Here is a 17,804-nt window from a genome sequence, read left to right as displayed (position 1 = left end):
TCACTTGCTTTTTGGCTTTATCTTCTATGACAAACATCCTGACAGTATTTAGATTCGATTCGATTTAATCCATAATTAGCTTTGATTTCAGCCAGCTTGAGTTCAAATATGCCTCATGTTTGGCTTCAACAATGCTGGTTCCTCAAATGTTTACTTTATGGAGATCAACCAGTGCAGTCTAAGCCTCCAAGAAATGAAATCAATTCAAAGAACACTAGACAGTGCATTAACATGACAACAGATGCATATGCATATGAAATCAATGTTAATACGTAAATGCAGTTGAAAGCAGACCCCATGGGATTTTCATCATTAAAATTGTTTACTTGGCGTCTTTCTGAGCCTTGGTTAACATTTTATTTCAGTGTTATTTTAGTTAGTTATTATTTATACACTATTATAGTATTTACTGTTATTTTGAATAAGCTTTCATTATTTTCAGTTTTCATTTTAATTTAAAATTTTTTGATAATTTAATAATAATTTGTTGTTTTTAAGTTTTTTTTTAAGTATTTCTATTTAGTTGTAAATTTATTTCAGTAGAGATGTGGAGATATTCAAGATTACATTTGTTTTTGTTTCTGTAATTTTACTTCAGCTTCTTCATGTTTACATATTCCATATTGTATCACTTCAAAAATTAAGACAAAAATTACACAGACAATGCAGAGAAGCAGTAGGCATCACTTAACTGTATCCCTCAAGACACTAAACCTAAATAGTGTGAAAAATTTTGCAACTGCACAAAGTCCTTCAATATTTAATGAGTGCATGTTTCACAACCCTGGTGCACAGCTAACATCTTTTCAAAATTGCTACAGTGAAATGTTGCTTAACGGAGGATTAAAAGTGGCCTTAATCCTGGTTTAAAAAAACAGATTTTAACCCAGGGTTAAGCTCATAAGTGAATGTGAATGTGTCCCAGGTTATTTCTGGTTGTTACCTGGGATTCTGTTGCTGGGTCTGCCTGGATCAGGTTTGGGCTTTGGGGGAAGGCCATATGCAGCTATGAAAGCAAAAAACAAAAAACTAAAATAAATAAAAAAGATGAAAAACACTCAGCACATTTTGGTGCAGGATTCAATTGCTTCAATTGTGGACAGGAGTGAGCTTGTACTGACACAAATTTATTGAATTTTGACTCTCCCTCAGTGCTTAGGTTCATTCACTGATGTGTTTTTGGAGGTAAAGATGATACTCACTCTGTCCCACTTTGAGAATCAGCTTCATCCCTCGCGTCACGCAGACGCCTCCTCTCATGCTGTCGATTCCTTCTTTTGTACCGTCAGAGGTAGCTTTGGGAAAGAGGTTGAAAAAAAAAAGACCCATATTATTAATGTCAAGGTTCTTTCAATATTTCCATTGGTGTGCAATGACGGCTGACTGGAACCCTGTGACTTAGCAATAAAACACCGGTTTATGATTCCCCATTCCTTCACAGCAACTTGCAGCCACTCGCTTATGTAAAGGAAAAGCGAGCATAACTGTGTAACTGGCACTTACTATGAATAAATAACATGTTGGTGTCCCATTGATTTTTTAAAATTAATCAGAGGCACAAATCCATGTTTTTGTTGTGATAACTATAAGAAATTCTTGCCAAACTAACATAATGTTAATTAAATATAGCATGTTTTAAACAAACCACATTTCTGTATTCCCCTCTGATTTTGGCCTGTCTTAATTATCAAACAATTTAAATTCTACAAGTTTTGATAGAATCTGTTGAATTAACATTTGATTCATCGTAGTAGGCCAATTCAGGTTTATTCGTACAGAGCTTTAAACAATACACAGTTTCAAAGTAGCTTTTCAGACTGGATTACTGTATCATCAATGTATCATAATTGTGATAGAAAATTAGCTTGTGGTACAAGATTTTGGACACACTATTCTGCTTGAAAGTTACTCCATAATTCTTACAAAAAAGTATTTTTAAAACTTCTAACTTGTAATTTGAATTTTTTTTTTATAAAAACAAAATTAGCTGGGCTCCACGTTTCACACACAATCCTGATACCACACGGTTTTTCCTCATTACAAATGTATCATTCCTTAAACTTGTGAAACCCAATTAGTAACATCATTAGGTTCACTTCTACAGCATGAGGGGAAATAAAAAAAACTCAATCCATTTTCTCAATTTTGAGTGCATTCATTAAGCTCAACCTTTATAAACAACTCCGTTTTTGATGTTTATTTTATCCCTGTTTGTACAAAACAAAATCTCATATATCAGGGAAGTCCTTTTTTTTCAACAAGGTTGGAAGCTTCACAAATCTTATAAAATGAACAGAAAATAAACAGCTCATGTTATATTTAGTTTGACCTTCTGCGGTTGACAATCAACATTTTCTGAAGGCTCAGCACTGCATTCACTGACTGTTTGTTGAAAAAATTACTTCATATAATAAATGTCAAGCCCTTTTTCTACAACTTGATTACTTTCTAATTTAAGTTGATGTCAGTTTAATGAAGTTACAAATTCATATGAATTTTATTTAGTCATTATAACTTTTGTTGCACGCCAGAAAAAAACAAAACAGAATGTGTAAACATTATTACTGTCAATTAATTAAAAGTATTAACAGAATGAATTGCTAAAGAAATTAAATCAACTAAAAAATATAATTCAATGCAGAGGAAATCCTCCAAATGAAGGTTTTTAAAATGTACAGACATTTCCTATCCAAATCATTGAATAGACAATCGCTAAAAGTCAATATGTTAGTTTTATTTCAGTGAACATATTTCGAGTATGCCATTGTGACTGAGGTGGTCGTCCACACACGACGTACTCTTTCATGCCAACATGCTTGGTGGGTTTCCAGCATTGGTTCTTGCCTATTTAGTACTTGCCCGTCTCCAGGCTGCTTTGTATATAGGAAACTGTCTCTCAGGAAAAACAGACACTCGACCGCAACTATGTTGCCTTTTAACCATGTATACAATCATCCCTCAGCGCACAAACAGAGTCTCTGAAACACACAGCCTTCCCATTACTAAATATTTCATAGGTGAGGCGCCTCTCTGAAAAACTTGGTACTTTATCCATGTAAGTCTGAATAACTCAGCATCCAGGCACTGAATACTGCATTCAAACAATGTTCCAGCTCCATCCCCAAGGTACAAAGAGCTTCAAACTTATTTTCCTTTCCAAATTATAAAGGCAGCTCATAAGGTTGATATTGAATTCTTCATTGCAGAAACACTTTGTATTCGATCCATTTAATATTTTATTGAACCTCTGAATGACACACCGTAGCTAATCTGCAGCGCTCTGGAAACCACGGCGCTCATGTACAAAGACTTTTTCCATCCAAAATCACTCTTGATTATTATGTTCTTAGGAAAAGATTACGGCAGACGGGCGAGGAGCACATGCCGATGAAGGGTGCCAGCAAACATTCAATAGCTTTTCTGCTTGAGGGTAACGGTTTTATTTTAGGTGAAGCTTGATACCAAGGACTGAGGCTGAAGTGGGGCTCTGTATTTGCCGGTTGCCTAATGTATTTGTAGTTTATGTTCAAAGCACTTTTATGCAATGATGTTTGCCACAGATTTAAGGATTTGTAAGAAATTTTCTCGATTCAATTTAAATTGATCTCTTTTGACAGCATCTGTGACATGCTTTCAGTTACCACCAAAATTCATTTAGATTCTTCCCTCAGTTTATCTAGTTATATTTAGAATATATTTTAGAATGTCATTTATTCCTATGATGTCAAAGCTGAATTTGATTGATCATTACTCCAGTCTTCTGTGTCACATGATCCTCCAGAAATCATTCTAATATGCTGACCTTAAACTTTTGTATGGTGGTGTACTTCTTATTTATGTATTATTGGACACACACATGAGTGAAAAAAAGTAATGTAACTTAACTGAAAAGACAAGGTTAGTAATTAACATGTAACATATATACATGATCAAATATTGTAGCTATACTTTTGGAAGAATGTATTTTAAATGTTGTTTTACTTTAATCTATTATGGAAGAAAGCCTTGCCCCACAGACCTCCATTATAAGTGCACTACTGTAAACACTATTATTTTCTGTGGCAATCGACAGTATGACACAGGTGCTGTCCACGGAGCTCAACTTGAATTAAACCCAGAAAACTTCTTTAAAATTCATGAATTTCAAAACTTCACAATTTGCCTCAAAAAGGGCAAAAACATTACAACAAATTTATGTTAAAATCAAGAACGATGAAAACCCCTGGATTTCATCCAAAGGACCTCTTACTACGAAGCCAAATATTACATTTACCCAAAACTGACTTAAATAAAGAATAATCTTAAGATAATACACAAAACATATACAAGATTCACCCCCTCACATGTAAACACACACAGAAATACACACAAACACACACTCATGGACTGAATCCAAAAACATGACCTTTTTAGTGCTCATGGCAGTCATTAGTCAACACACTGGAGGTAGAAAAAAAATGATTCATCACCTAATGGCTCTCATTGTGTTCTTCACCTCCCGCACTCTCTCTTTTCTCCCTCTAGGGATGCAGAGATGTTGGGTAAAGGTGTAAAAGCTGAACTTGAACAGCACAGAGAGGAACAGAGAGTTACATCAGGTTTCCATGAAACCAAAATGTCAGTAGGCGAAATTTCATGATTCTTGATGCCAATTTTGATACCACATCAAAAACTAATATGCTAATGGACAAAACACTTTATTTAGAAAGCAAAATAAATATATAATTATTACCAGATTAAATTAAAAAACAGCGTGTGGCTTTAAGTATTTATCAATTAAACACTGATTAATTTTCTCAAAAAATTTAAGAAAAATAAAATCAGAACAAAGAAACAAATAACAAGAAATAGAATAAAAACTGAACAGAGATAGAATTAAAAAAAAAATTAAGTTTTTCAGGTCTCTATCAGTACTTTATCACAGTACTCAAGTTTAAGTAATAATCTAGAAATTACATAAATAATAATAAAAATAATAATTAAATAAACCAAAAGTAAATATATTTAAAATAAAAATTATTGGCATAGTCTTTACAGCATGATTATTAAATATTACAAATAGCTAACAATGGTCTCAATTGAGGTTGACTAGTTTATCTAGATTTGTATGTGCATTTTTAAATTAAATTAATTATTTAATTATATTTAATTAATTTAAGCAGAGTTTTATTTCACACACACACACACACACACACACACACACACACACACACACACACACACACACACACACACACACACACACACACACACACACACACACACACAAATGAGTGTGAGCATTTGAAAGTGGGTGTAAAACTCAGCTATAAAAACATTGAATCCCTAGTTTTATTATTGACTTGGTACTGAAGTACCTGCATTTCTGACATCCCTAGAAGGAACTATGAGAAGAAAGAGGAAGAGGGTGAGAGGAAAGGTGAGTGGGCGTAGAAAAAAAAACAGTAGTCTGGAAGTTTCTTGTGATGGTTGTGGTAGACAAGAGGCCGTGGGTTTATTAGGAAGATGAAAAGCAGACATGACACACACTGCAGTGTAGACTTTACAGTCTACATGTTCTCCCAAGCAGACAAAAAAAAAAAAAAAAAGATCACTGACGAGAGAGAACAATGGATGACTTCGGTAATTGAGATGATGATCTGCGGTGATATACAGAAAAGCATGTCTGGAACTGAAATGAAGGAAAAAAACTGGCACAAGAACATTTTAAAATGACCCTCAAACTGACCCACTCCGCCTCTCCCCAAAAATTCCCTTGCCCCCTGAGAAAAGGGGATTGACCCATGATGACCAGTGATGGGAGCAACAACAGCTCGAAAAGATGGTTTTAACCCCCGACAAATAAGGCCAGTGGCCAAGTCAACCTTTTCAGCCCACTAGGAATTAGCACAATCTGTTTGGGCTGCACAAACCCAGAGTAATTTTCCCTAAGTAAGCTCAAGTTCCTGCTGGCAAGAGGGCCTCCATGACCTCATTATCCTGCAGCTGTGCCAGGGCAGGCCTAAAGGGGGCAGTACGCAATATGAGACAAACTGGGTGTGTGAGAGATTATCTGAGAACTCATTCCAACATAGGGAAGACATTTTCAATGACAAAAAATATCTCCGACAAAACCATGCCAGAGCGGGACTGTTCAAGGACACCTCGGGAAATCACTTTAAATGTAGCTCAGTGTGACATAGGGACAAAGGAAATGATCTGAAAAGTATGGGAATCTCATTATAACCCTTTAAAGTTTGCCTTATGAATATTAATTAGGTAAAATTGGCCACCTGATTTGCTGAAAGATAGGTACACTATAAAACATTTTTTTTCGAAGTTGTAAATAAAACAAAGACTAATGGAGAACGATTTACAAGAATATACGATTTCAGGTTTTAGGGTTTATAGGAATTCCTGGCTCTGGATTTAACTCTGGAATCGATATACTTTACTGTTATTTCTGATTCTTTTTCAGATATTTTGCATTATTATTATTATTATTTTTTGACTACGTTATGTAGGCTTACCTCCTTTTAAACTGCCTTAGTATTCATTGGTTATTAACATCTTCTATTATCTCTTCATGTAGTCCAGAGCCATAACACAGTTGTTGGAAATAGATATGTGACTGTGGCATAATGGCGGAAACAAGGGCATGTTTAGAGATTTAGGGACCCTGAAAGAACTGGTTTGTGGAGTTAAATCAGACTTATTACTATTACTGAACGGCTAAGAGGCTATTAAAGAAGAATTGATTCCCTTTGATGGAATCTATTTCAATTTGATTAATTGATTCTTAATTCCCAACACTTTGGAATTGAAGAATAATTTCATTCAGCTTTCTATAGCATGTCCTGAAGCTGGAAAAAGAGAACACTCTTTTCCAGAGGTCAAAACCTTACTGGACCTAAAACATCACCTTTTGACTGTGGGAATGCAATGAACTTTGCAATAGATTTCAGATGTTCTGGTTTTTTGGCCTGCTGCTGTGATCTGTAACACATAAAGTCCTTTCATGCAGTGGATTGTAGTTAAACAAGTTCCTTTCATCTGCCGCTAAGCAGATGTGATGCACTAAGTGAGCGCGTTTATGAGGAACAGTCTGTTCTATTGCTTCACTGAGCTGTGCAGTGATTGGATGAATGGCTTAAAAGGATAGTTCCCACAAAATCAAGATTCTGTCATCATTTATTCACCCTAATGTCAGTCCAAACTTTTCTTTCTTCTGTGGAACACAGAAGTTGATATTCTGAAGAATTTTCAACTGATTTTTGTTTCCAATGAAACAACACTGAACCCTACTGACTTTCATTGTATGGGGAAAAAAATATAAAACATTTCTTCATAATATTTTCTTGTTGTTCCAAAGAAGAAATAAAGTCATAAAGGTTTGGATCGACATGGGGTGAGTAAATTATGACAATTTTCATTTTGGGTGAACTACCTTTAAGTGAGCCCTTTGCTGATTGGTGAGCCCTTTGCTGATACTTATGAATTCAGAATTCAGAATTTTAATAATTAATTTTAAATAAAACAAACAAGTTGGATACACGCACACACGCACGCACACACACACACACACACACACACACACACACACACACACACACACACACACACACACACACACACACACACACACACACACACACACACGTGTTTTTGTAAGAAAAAAAAAAAAAAAACCTTCGATATGTCCCGCCCCAACTTATCTGTTTGAATAGGAACTGTCAAAAAGAAAAAAAGAAAAACATACAAACAAACTGCACTTGTCAAGCAATTTCAGGGGTGTTTAATTATGACCAGAAGCAGTTTCCTTCCACTGTAATTTTTTTAATAATGCCTTCAAGTCAAGGCTAAAATAAAATGCCAAGGATCGCCGCTGGTACTAATGACATTGTGGTGACGTCTGTCATTCTGGCTTGTCTTGACATACACAGTGAGTCCAGTCCCTATGGAAACAGGGCTAAAATCCCACAGCTGTTATCTTAAATGTCATCTTTGGTGAGCAATTGACAGGTATTAACAGCTAATCCTGTCTGACATCCTCTCCACACACACACACACACACTGGGTTCTCCTGTTTTAATGACTGACCCGTCCAGCAGCTCAGTGCAGAAATGTCCAGACAGCGCACAAAGCTGCGACCCCTGCAGTGCACAGAACTGAATGGTGACAGGGACATAACTCAGACTCTTCCACGATCACAACAACAAAATACCAAACTATTTCTTTAACAAGGTCATAAATTCACAGCCTGAGTAATAAATCCAGCCACAACTAATGAAACAAGACATCACTCCCTTCTAGTTAACCACACTGTCCAGGCCTGCTGTTCCCTGCAGCTCAGATGAGAGATACTTATGTGGCAGAGGTTCTGCAAAGGGTCTTGTAAGCTTGGTTAAATAATTACAGGAACGAGTCAAACATTCAAGTGAATCTCTGTGTTTTGTACTTTCGGGCTGCTTTTACTGGACATTTTCATGCGGCAACATTAAGAATTAATGATCTAAATGGGCACAGATAATAGAGAGAGAGGGATCGAGATGAGATGAGTAAAAGATAGAATAGAAGGACAGGTGATGGTAAAGGTGAGAGGCCCTAGTCTAATTTAAGAGAGTTTAATATAAGGGAAAAGAAGAGAGAGAGAGTGGTGGCTGAAGCATGTCCTGGTAATATTTCACCCTAATAATAAAAAGAAAAAAGGGAAAATTTATAAGATTTACAAATACTCATCACCATAATGCATTCAGATGTTTTACTCTAACTTTTGTATAGAAGGATTATTCCCGTTAAACAACACAAGAAGCAATAAAACATATATATCTTGCATATTACAAATAATTAGCATATTTAAATAATAATAATAATAATAATTTAAAATATTAAATATAGAAAATAAATAGTTAATTTCACAAATAAATAAATAAAAATAATTGTTCTTGTACTTGGTTTTTAAATATTATTTAAATTTGGAAGTATTTATACAATATGATTCATTCATTGTATTTATCTATTGTCCTGGAAAGTAAATTAAAGTGCAAAACATTTAATGGTCTTGAATGTAGAATTAATTAATTTTTAATTCTTTTTTTTTTTTTATCAAAAATCATTTTTATTTCTTTCTTTTTATTTTTGAGGTGGCCAGACATGACCTGGCCACGTTCTTGACAGGTTTCACTCAGGTACAGTGAAGTGGAGCAAGAGCGGGAATGACAATCTGAGTGAAACAAGAGTGAGATGGTAAAGGTTTTTCTAGGTCACGTTCATGTCAATAAGGCTTGGAGGAGCTGGAGAGACGAGGAAGGCAGAAAACAGATCTACTGTCGCACTTTTAAACAGCTTTTAAAGCGTGAGCACACCTGTCAATCAGACGACGAACCCCCACACGCTACCTGTCTAACATGAATACTGTGCTTATACACACATAACCTCACACTTTCAGACAAAACCCACGCATCAAACTCAAACTGCATATTCAGCAGTGTGAAACATTTGTCCCCATGTTGGAGGCGAGTATATGATGCATGTTTGAAGAGGTGTGGAGAGGCATTAACAAAACGAGAACTCATTATTGCTCCGCGATGCCTCCTCCCTCATCCAAATCCCAGTGCGGCCCCACCACCAAAACCCTGTACCACAAAGAGCCCAGATAAAGACACATTATTGAGAATCAGCCTACTGAAATAACGCGCTCTGACATCTGAGTCAGCCCGCAGCCAGCAGCGTGGAGGTGGGGGCACGGGGAACAGTTAAAGAGGAGGGAGATGGTAGACGGAGAAAGAGAAACTCTATGAACTCTGTGCTGATGAGGTACCGCAGTAGACATCGCAGATCTCCAAAGATCTGCCCACAGCTTGATGTGGACTAAAGTGCTATACATTAACGTCATGAAATATGCATATTTTAGACGGCAGCAGTCCTTATTCATCTCCAGCTGACAGCAAACACGGTTCTGAAAGCGTATTTATAACTAATGAAAGCATCATCCCTATTGGCAAAAAGCTTTTTTCAAGGTTGATATTTCCTCTAAATCTGGCTGATGTGTGGAAATTATTTTAAACATCATAAACCAGAGGAAAACCTGTAATCTTCTTGGGGGAAAAGCTGATAATTTATTCATTTTTTTTAGGCACTCCCCTCACTTTAAATAGTATAAAATGTGTAAAATGTGAGACATTTCAAAAACAAACCTTGAAACTTTTCCATACGCACGATAAAACAACCTTTGACAGTTTCCATACCCTGCCGTCTTTACAAAGATGTGCGTTTGTCTATATATGTATCAGATGTAAATTAAGCACTTCAGCTCTGAATTAATTACAGTGCTTCCCCACAAACATCTGCAATTAATTCAGCTTAAATCTGCTTTACATATGAACCGCATTCAAACTTTTTCTTGTAGATAATATCAGCTTTGAGTGCATCTACTTTTCTGGTCTTTCTAAACTTTCAAATACACTATTGTATTGTACTATATTTCTGGCAAATTATCAGTGCTGGTCCTACTAGATCTCAGTGCTTTGTTTTACACAGTCGATCATAACATACTACTAGAGAGACTGGAAAACTGGGTCAGGCTTTCTGGGATGGTAATCAAACGGTTCAGGTCATACTTAGAAGCGAGAGGTTATTATGTGGGTATAGGTGAGCATAAGTCTAACTGGATGTCCATGACATGCGGAGTCCCACAAGGCTCAATTCTTGCACCGCTCTTGTTTAGCCTGTATTTGCTCCCACTAAGTCAAATAATGAGAAAGAACCAAATTGCCTATCACAACTATGCTGATGATACCCAGATTTACCTAGCTTTATCGCCAAATGACTATAGCCCCATTGACTCCCTCTGCTAATGCATTGATGAAATTAACAGTTGGATGTGCCAGAACTTTCTTCAGTTAAACAAGGAAAAAACTGAAGTCATTGCATTTGGAAACAACGATGAAGTTTTCAAGGTGAATGCATACCTTGACTCTAGGGGTCTAACAACTAAAAATCAAGTCAGGAATCTTGGTGTGATTCTGGAGACAGACCTTAAATTCAGTAGTCATGTCAAAGCAGTAACTATATCAGCATACTATCATCTAAACAACATTTCAAGAATTAGATGTTTTGTTTCCATTCAAGACTTGGAGAAACTTGTTCATGCCTTTTTTCACCAGCAGGGTGGACTACTGTAATGGTCTCCTGACTGGCCTTCCCAAGAAGACCATTAGACAGCTGCAGCTAAACCAGAACACTGCTGCCAGAATTCTGACTAGAACCAGAAAATCTGAGCATATCACACCAGTCCTCAAGTCCTTACACTGGCTTCCAATTATATTTAGGATTGATTTTAAAGTACTTTTACTCGTTTATATATCACTCAATGGCGTAGGACCTAAAAACATAGCAGATATGTTAATTGAATATAAACCTAACAGACCACTCAGATCATTAGGATCGAGTCAGTTAGAAATACCAAGGGTTCACACAAAACAAGGGGAATCTGCTTTTAGTTATTATGCCACCCACAGTTCAAATCAGCTTCCAGAAGAGATCAGATGTGCTAAAACAATAGTCACATTTAAATGCAGACTCAAAACTCATCTGTTTAGCTGTGCATTTATTGAATGAGCACTGTGCAATGTCTGTGCAAACTCATTTTAAACCTCTTAAATCAATTTTTAAATCATTTGCAAAGTTTTTAAATTCCTTGTTTTATTGTTGTGATATTTTTTTTATTATTATTATTTTATTTTATGTAAAGCACTTTGAATTACCATTGTTTATGAAATGTGCTATATAAATAAACTTAACTTGCCTTGCCTATTGTTCAAAACGTTGTGGTCAGAAAGATTTTTTTTTTAAAGAAATTAATATTTTAATTCAGCAAGGCTGCATTGAATTCATCAAAAGTGACAGTAAAGACTTTTACATTCCTTTTACTTTGCTTAAATGCTGTTCTTTAGATCTTTCCACATTTTTCACAAAGCACACAACTGTTTTCTCTGTTGATAATAATCAGAAATAATTCTTGAGTAGCAAATCAGCATATAAGAATGATTTCTGAAGGATCATGTGAGACTGAAGACTGGAGTAATGATGCTGAAACATTAGATATACACTCACATTTACAAGAAAAAGTCACAATTATGAAAAACAGTTTAAATTTTTTTTAAATAAATATTCAAAATGTAAGATAGTTACAAGTAACTATTACAAGAAATAAAGTGTCTGTTAGGAGATTTAAGTTTGCAATTTTGAGACAGTCACATTGTGAGATGTAATGACTCCACAGCTGACTATTCTGATAGACAAGTCAAATAGTAAAAATAAGTATTCATGCCAAGCTCTAGTTTAGCTTTAAAAATCTAACCAATGATATTGCAGTATTTGCATAATGAATTGAACCTGGTATTTTTTCTTCTTGCATATAGACCTCTACAGTTGCCTTGACATTGCAATACATGCATTTTACTCATGTGCCAATAAATAAATACAAATATAAAACTGCATCTCTGTTGTGGGATTGAATTTATGCATTGTTATTTAAATTTATGCAATGTTATTTATTTCTGGTAATGCAAATCTAGTTATTTTAGTGTCACATTGTTGTATATTGCAAAATGTTCTCAAAAAGAAACAATGGAGATATCTTTATCGACATACATACTCCACCTTCCCATTTTAAGATTACATCGAGGCACCGATCTCAAAGCTTGAGTAATTCAGCACTGGCTCAGGTTCACCTACAGCGTTTCCCTGTATTTTGGCACAATGCAGTCTTCACTCCATTTTAACAAGATGCCAAGTCCCTGCTGGTCAAAAATGGCCCACAGCATGATGCTACACAAGCATACTTCACTGCAGGTATGGTGTTTTAAGGTGTGGGCAGCATGAGCTCTGCACCTTTGAATTCTGTTCAAAAGCTCTCATCTGAGCACAATATGTTTTCTAGGTCTGCTTTATGCTTTTTTGCCCTAACATGTTTTTTTTCTGAGTAATGGCTTCTTTTGTACCACCACCCCATGTAGGCCAGAGCTCTTGGTATGACTGACTTTATATTCTATTCTCAGCTATTGAATTCTGTGGCTTCTTCAAAGGCACTGTTGGCCTTTCGCAACTCTCCTTCTTTGGAGAGTTTTGAAGAACAAGCTGTCTGGTTAGCTTGATATTGCTTGTACTTCTTGATAACTGAATGAACAATGGCTACTAGGGTATCCATAGACCTAGACATGGTTTTATGTGGTTGGTAATTCAACCAAGATTAGTGTAAAATAGCAGTGGTCCATGCACCTTGTGCACTATATGACAAGTCTTCTTAAAACTGGCAAGCAATCATATGGCTTCAAACTTGGAATATAGTGCATACATCGTGTGTACTACATTTATAGAGATTTTTAGAGCACTGGCTCAGACTCTCTATCATTGTCAATCTCATTTTCTGGTCAATAAAGAGGAAATTCAAATAGATTGGATCCATGAATACAAATACAAAGGCGCTGTATGTCGGAGGAGGGCTGTCTCTTTCTCTGTCTCGTTTCCTCTGAGGTAATTATCTTAATAGGCTGACTAATAGCACCTCTCAGAAGTGTGTCAATGGTCTGGGAGGGATGGAATGGATGGGATGTGGAAATAGAACCTGACAACACACACAGGGCCCTGTGAATCACAGTCTCAACCCAACGCAAGAGAGCCTACATCAAGAAACAGTCCTGATAAGATCGAAATGCTAATGCTGATGCTAATAAAGTCATTAAATCTCACCTTGTGTTTAGACCACAACAATATGTCCGAAAGAATAACATGTATTTGAAACGTCTTGTTTTCAGACAATGTACTGCAGTCTGGAAATGATTCTTCTCGAGTGTTGTTCCAGTCATTATTATTAAGTAGGAGTTTCAGACTTTCATGCTGTGTGGAACGTAGCATAAGTATAAACAAGTTAAAACCATCTGCCAGTGCAGTACATTTTCTATGAAAACAAGTCTTTATATCTTACGCAGTTTTGCTTCTTAAGTAAATTTGTCTTGTTTTCATTTATTATTTTCTAAATTGTTTGATATTTTTACTTGAAAGACTAATTAAAATATCACTAAGAAGTCCTACTTTGCAGGGTATCTGAATGGCTGCTTTCATACAGACAGTGTTTAGGATTTACAACTGTAATTTACTAAACAGGTGTGACTCTAAATTAACCTGTTCACACAAAATCTTACAGGAGCAGATCAAATACTCTCTGTAAGAACAAATAACCAAAGTCAAGCTTTTCTGCTCTCTTTTCTTTGTTTTTTAGAGAATCCTTTAATGGTTTCCACAAAAATATTAAGCAGCACAACTGTTTTCAACATAATGATAATAATAAGTAATGTTTCTTGAAAAGCAAATCAGATTTCTGAAGGATTGTGTGGCACTGAAGACTGGAGTAACACTTCTGAAAATTCGGATTTGCAGCCCAGGAATAAATTAAAATCTAAAATGAATAAAACGAAAAAGAAAAAAAAAAAAAAAAACAGTTGGAGCATTGGTAAGCATAGAAGTAAGCAAAATTTTACCAACCCCAAACTTCTGAACGGTATCTTTAAAACAAACCTAACAACTGTATTTTGCTGCTGTGTGAGTGTAGCCAGTGTGTGTGTGTGTGTGTGTGTGTGTGTGTGTGTGTTTATATTCAATATTATTTCCATTTCTACTCCTCAGAGCCTTAGAGCCTTCACCTACATAACCATCAGATTTCTCCATTCTCTCACCCTCACTCCATTCTCGCCATCCATCCCTCAATCCCTTCATCTTCTCTCTCCCTGTCTCTAGTGAACAGCTGGTGAGGAGAATTCCCACAATCCCTCAAACCGTAATCTCCCTCCCTCTGCTCACACGTCCATCCATCAAAAGAGCCTTTATTCACCCCTGCTGCTGCTGCTGCATGTGTGTGTGCATGTGTGCTTTGTCTGATGTCACTGTGAGCATTATAGTTAGCTGTGTGGAAAGTTTAGTAACGTACAATCAAATTAAATCTTCATGTGATGAAATAAACACACCGACCACAGGTTTTTATTTCAAGGGTTTTATGAAGATCATATGTTTGTAAGACTCACTTTGAATAGTTCTACATTTACACAAGGCCAGGTGTGGGGTTGTTTGTGTTTTCATGTATAGGTGTGTTTTTGTGTACGTAATGACTTTAACCGCAGCTGCAGATGCCAGAAGGTTAATGAATCACTGTGTTAAACCATCTATATCCCATTAACCTGAGACCTACAGTGTGATCTTTATCAGGAGAATATAAGCACACACACACACACACACACACACACACACACTGTAAAGATCAAAACGACACATGCAGAAATTGAAATAGAGCTGGAAATTCAAATGGACAGATTCACAGGGATAAACACAGACTCTATGCTGTGACACACACATGGTACACACACACACATACACACACGTTTAACAAACCGACCATAGTGTGGCACGGGGCTCTGATTGCTGACCTAGTTTGGGAGGGACCTGTCACTACTCATAGTCATCAGACAGCAAACACCCTGGCTCAGCATGGCAGACACACACAAACATGCACACAAACACACAACCACAAACACTGAACTTTGGAACTCAGAGAGCAGCAGCATCTGTGTAAAATTAAATAGTATGGTTTTAATTTTGACAAGGCTTCAAACTGTGCAGCAAGGTATGCTAAATGTTGCCTCTAAAAATACGTAAATTTAACGGCATGCGTTAAAGTGTGTGGGCGAGCTGGGAAATTCGCTCAGATTTTAACAACAAAATACTTTTGTTTTTCAACTGTCTTTTTCTATGTTTTGAACAGTGAAAATCTGTTCAATTATATTAAAATCATTACCATACTGTAATTTTATTCTTAAATAAATATCATTAAAAATGTTAAATATTAAAATGCATCCAAGTGGTGAAAAAATGTAAATATCTCTAAGCAAAATATTAAATTTACATCTTGAATGCAAGTACAAATCTTAAATAAATAAATAAATAAATCTAAATAATGTATCTAAATGCACATTTTAAATCTGAATCTTAAATCAAAATCTTTGATTAAATCTAAATGTAATTTGAATCTTAAGCATTAAAATATTAAACGTCGTACATCTAAAAGTCATACATCTACATTAAAATTAAAAAAAATGTGAGTGTTAAACCTAATGTAATCTGAATCTATATGTAAAAATCTTAATTCAAATTGTAAATTTGAATCTTAAAATCGTGTGTTAAAGCTAAATCTTAAATGGAGTACAAATCTAAAATAATCTAAATCTTAAAATTTTAAATCTGAATCTTAAATCTATGTATAAATTTATATGCCCTAAATGATGTTGCTCACTTGCAGACTATGTACTTTTATTGATTATAACTAATAACTAATTTTGCTGCATCGTGCCACTCCTTTGCAGTATCACATTGTGACATCAAGGTAGGGGGGTTGTTATATATTTTTACACACACACACACACACACACACACACACACACACACACACACACACACACACACACACACACACACACACACACAGGTTAGTGTGGGAGTAAGGTTCATCTCTAATATTTCAGTTTAACCTTGATAAATAAACCAACAAGACCTTTTCAATAATTAACAGCTCCTTACCACAAGTCTAATCCAGTTCAACACACACACATACACACACACACACACACACACACACACACACACACACACACACACACACACACACACACACACACGCACACTCTGATGCTCCAAAGTCGAAATATCAACGAGGTGCTGTAGGACATACATGTAAGTCCACTGTTATACACTTTTACTTTAACTCAGCAATTGCAATGAGACAAGTGCTCACACCACTATTGTGAATTATTGACTATGCGAGATTGTGCTATGAAAACGTGATGGTAAAGAGGAGGTTTTGGAGAGGGATTCTAATGCAGTGGGTTTTCTGAACGCTTTTTAGGGTAAAGTGCTCCCCTGGGAACTCAGAAAGCGCCCAGTGATCAAAGTTTTGACAAAAGCGCTCGGAGCATTTGATACACTCTGATACACACTCAGCAGGGAGAAGATCTCAGCTTCAAACGGTGCAGATCACAGGGGAAACAAGCACCAGCTAAAAGCATCACTCGCAGCCTCACACAACAGGACGGAACCACAAAAACCTACACTAATATGCTGTGCTTTTATCCTATATTAAAACACATTAACAGTTGTACATCTGTAACAGCACAGAAACCATGCGTGGATATTTGGGAAGGGAAATGAACAGTGTGTATGTGTGCGTGTATGTTTGCCACTGGTCGGGATGTTGTGTCTAGCTGCTCTTAAATGGCCTTGAGTCTCACAGGCCCATTACAGCCAATTAAGATCCACATAATCACAAGTGTGTGCAAAACCACACAGCACCCAACGCTCTGTCTTTCTCTTTCTCATTACAGGCATATTGTAGAAATTAACAACTGCCAACTTAGGTTAATTAAAAGTGATTTCCCTAGGGAACAAACAGTAACACTCACACATATTCTGGGTTTTATCGATGGATTCATCTACTGGTGTGGAGCAACTATGAGGTAAATTTGACAGGACAGAAACCCTGCGGCTGACGTGTGGTATTATCGCACTTGGGTAGTTAGCAAATATTCCCTAAAAATGTTTGTCCATTCAAAGCAGAAATTATCACTTTATTTGAAATCTTAATTTGTGGGCTTTAAACTCTATTTTTAATATTTAATATTATGAATGAGGGGGTCTCAAATTCATATTAAATGATGGCTTGCACTAGAAAAATCATACAAAACTACAAGATAACATTAATACAGAGCACTGCAAAAGACAAA

The 17,804-nt window shown here is 36.1% G+C and overlaps 1 protein-coding gene across 3 annotated transcripts in view; it reads right to left on the bottom strand.

Moving 5' to 3' along the window:
• The window catches only part of LOC109098462 (ephrin-B3-like), a 42,183-nt gene that overhangs the window by 6,800 nt on the left and 17,579 nt on the right, over positions 1-17,804 (bottom strand). For all 3 annotated transcript variants that reach the window (XM_042764987.1, XM_042764989.1, XM_042764988.1), the window contains 2 exons: positions 1,203-1,295; positions 944-1,006 (listed from right to left, as the gene is read on the bottom strand). In XM_042764987.1, the coding sequence (XP_042620921.1) occupies positions 944-1,006; positions 1,203-1,295 (156 nt within the window). The remainder of the gene's footprint in view (positions 1-943; positions 1,007-1,202; positions 1,296-17,804) is intronic.

The sequence above is a fragment of the Cyprinus carpio genome, chromosome A10 (assembly GCF_018340385.1).
Source record: "Cyprinus carpio isolate SPL01 chromosome A10, ASM1834038v1, whole genome shotgun sequence".
NCBI lineage: Eukaryota > Metazoa > Chordata > Actinopteri > Cypriniformes > Cyprinidae > Cyprinus > Cyprinus carpio.
This window is presented reverse-complemented; position numbering and strand designations above follow the sequence as displayed.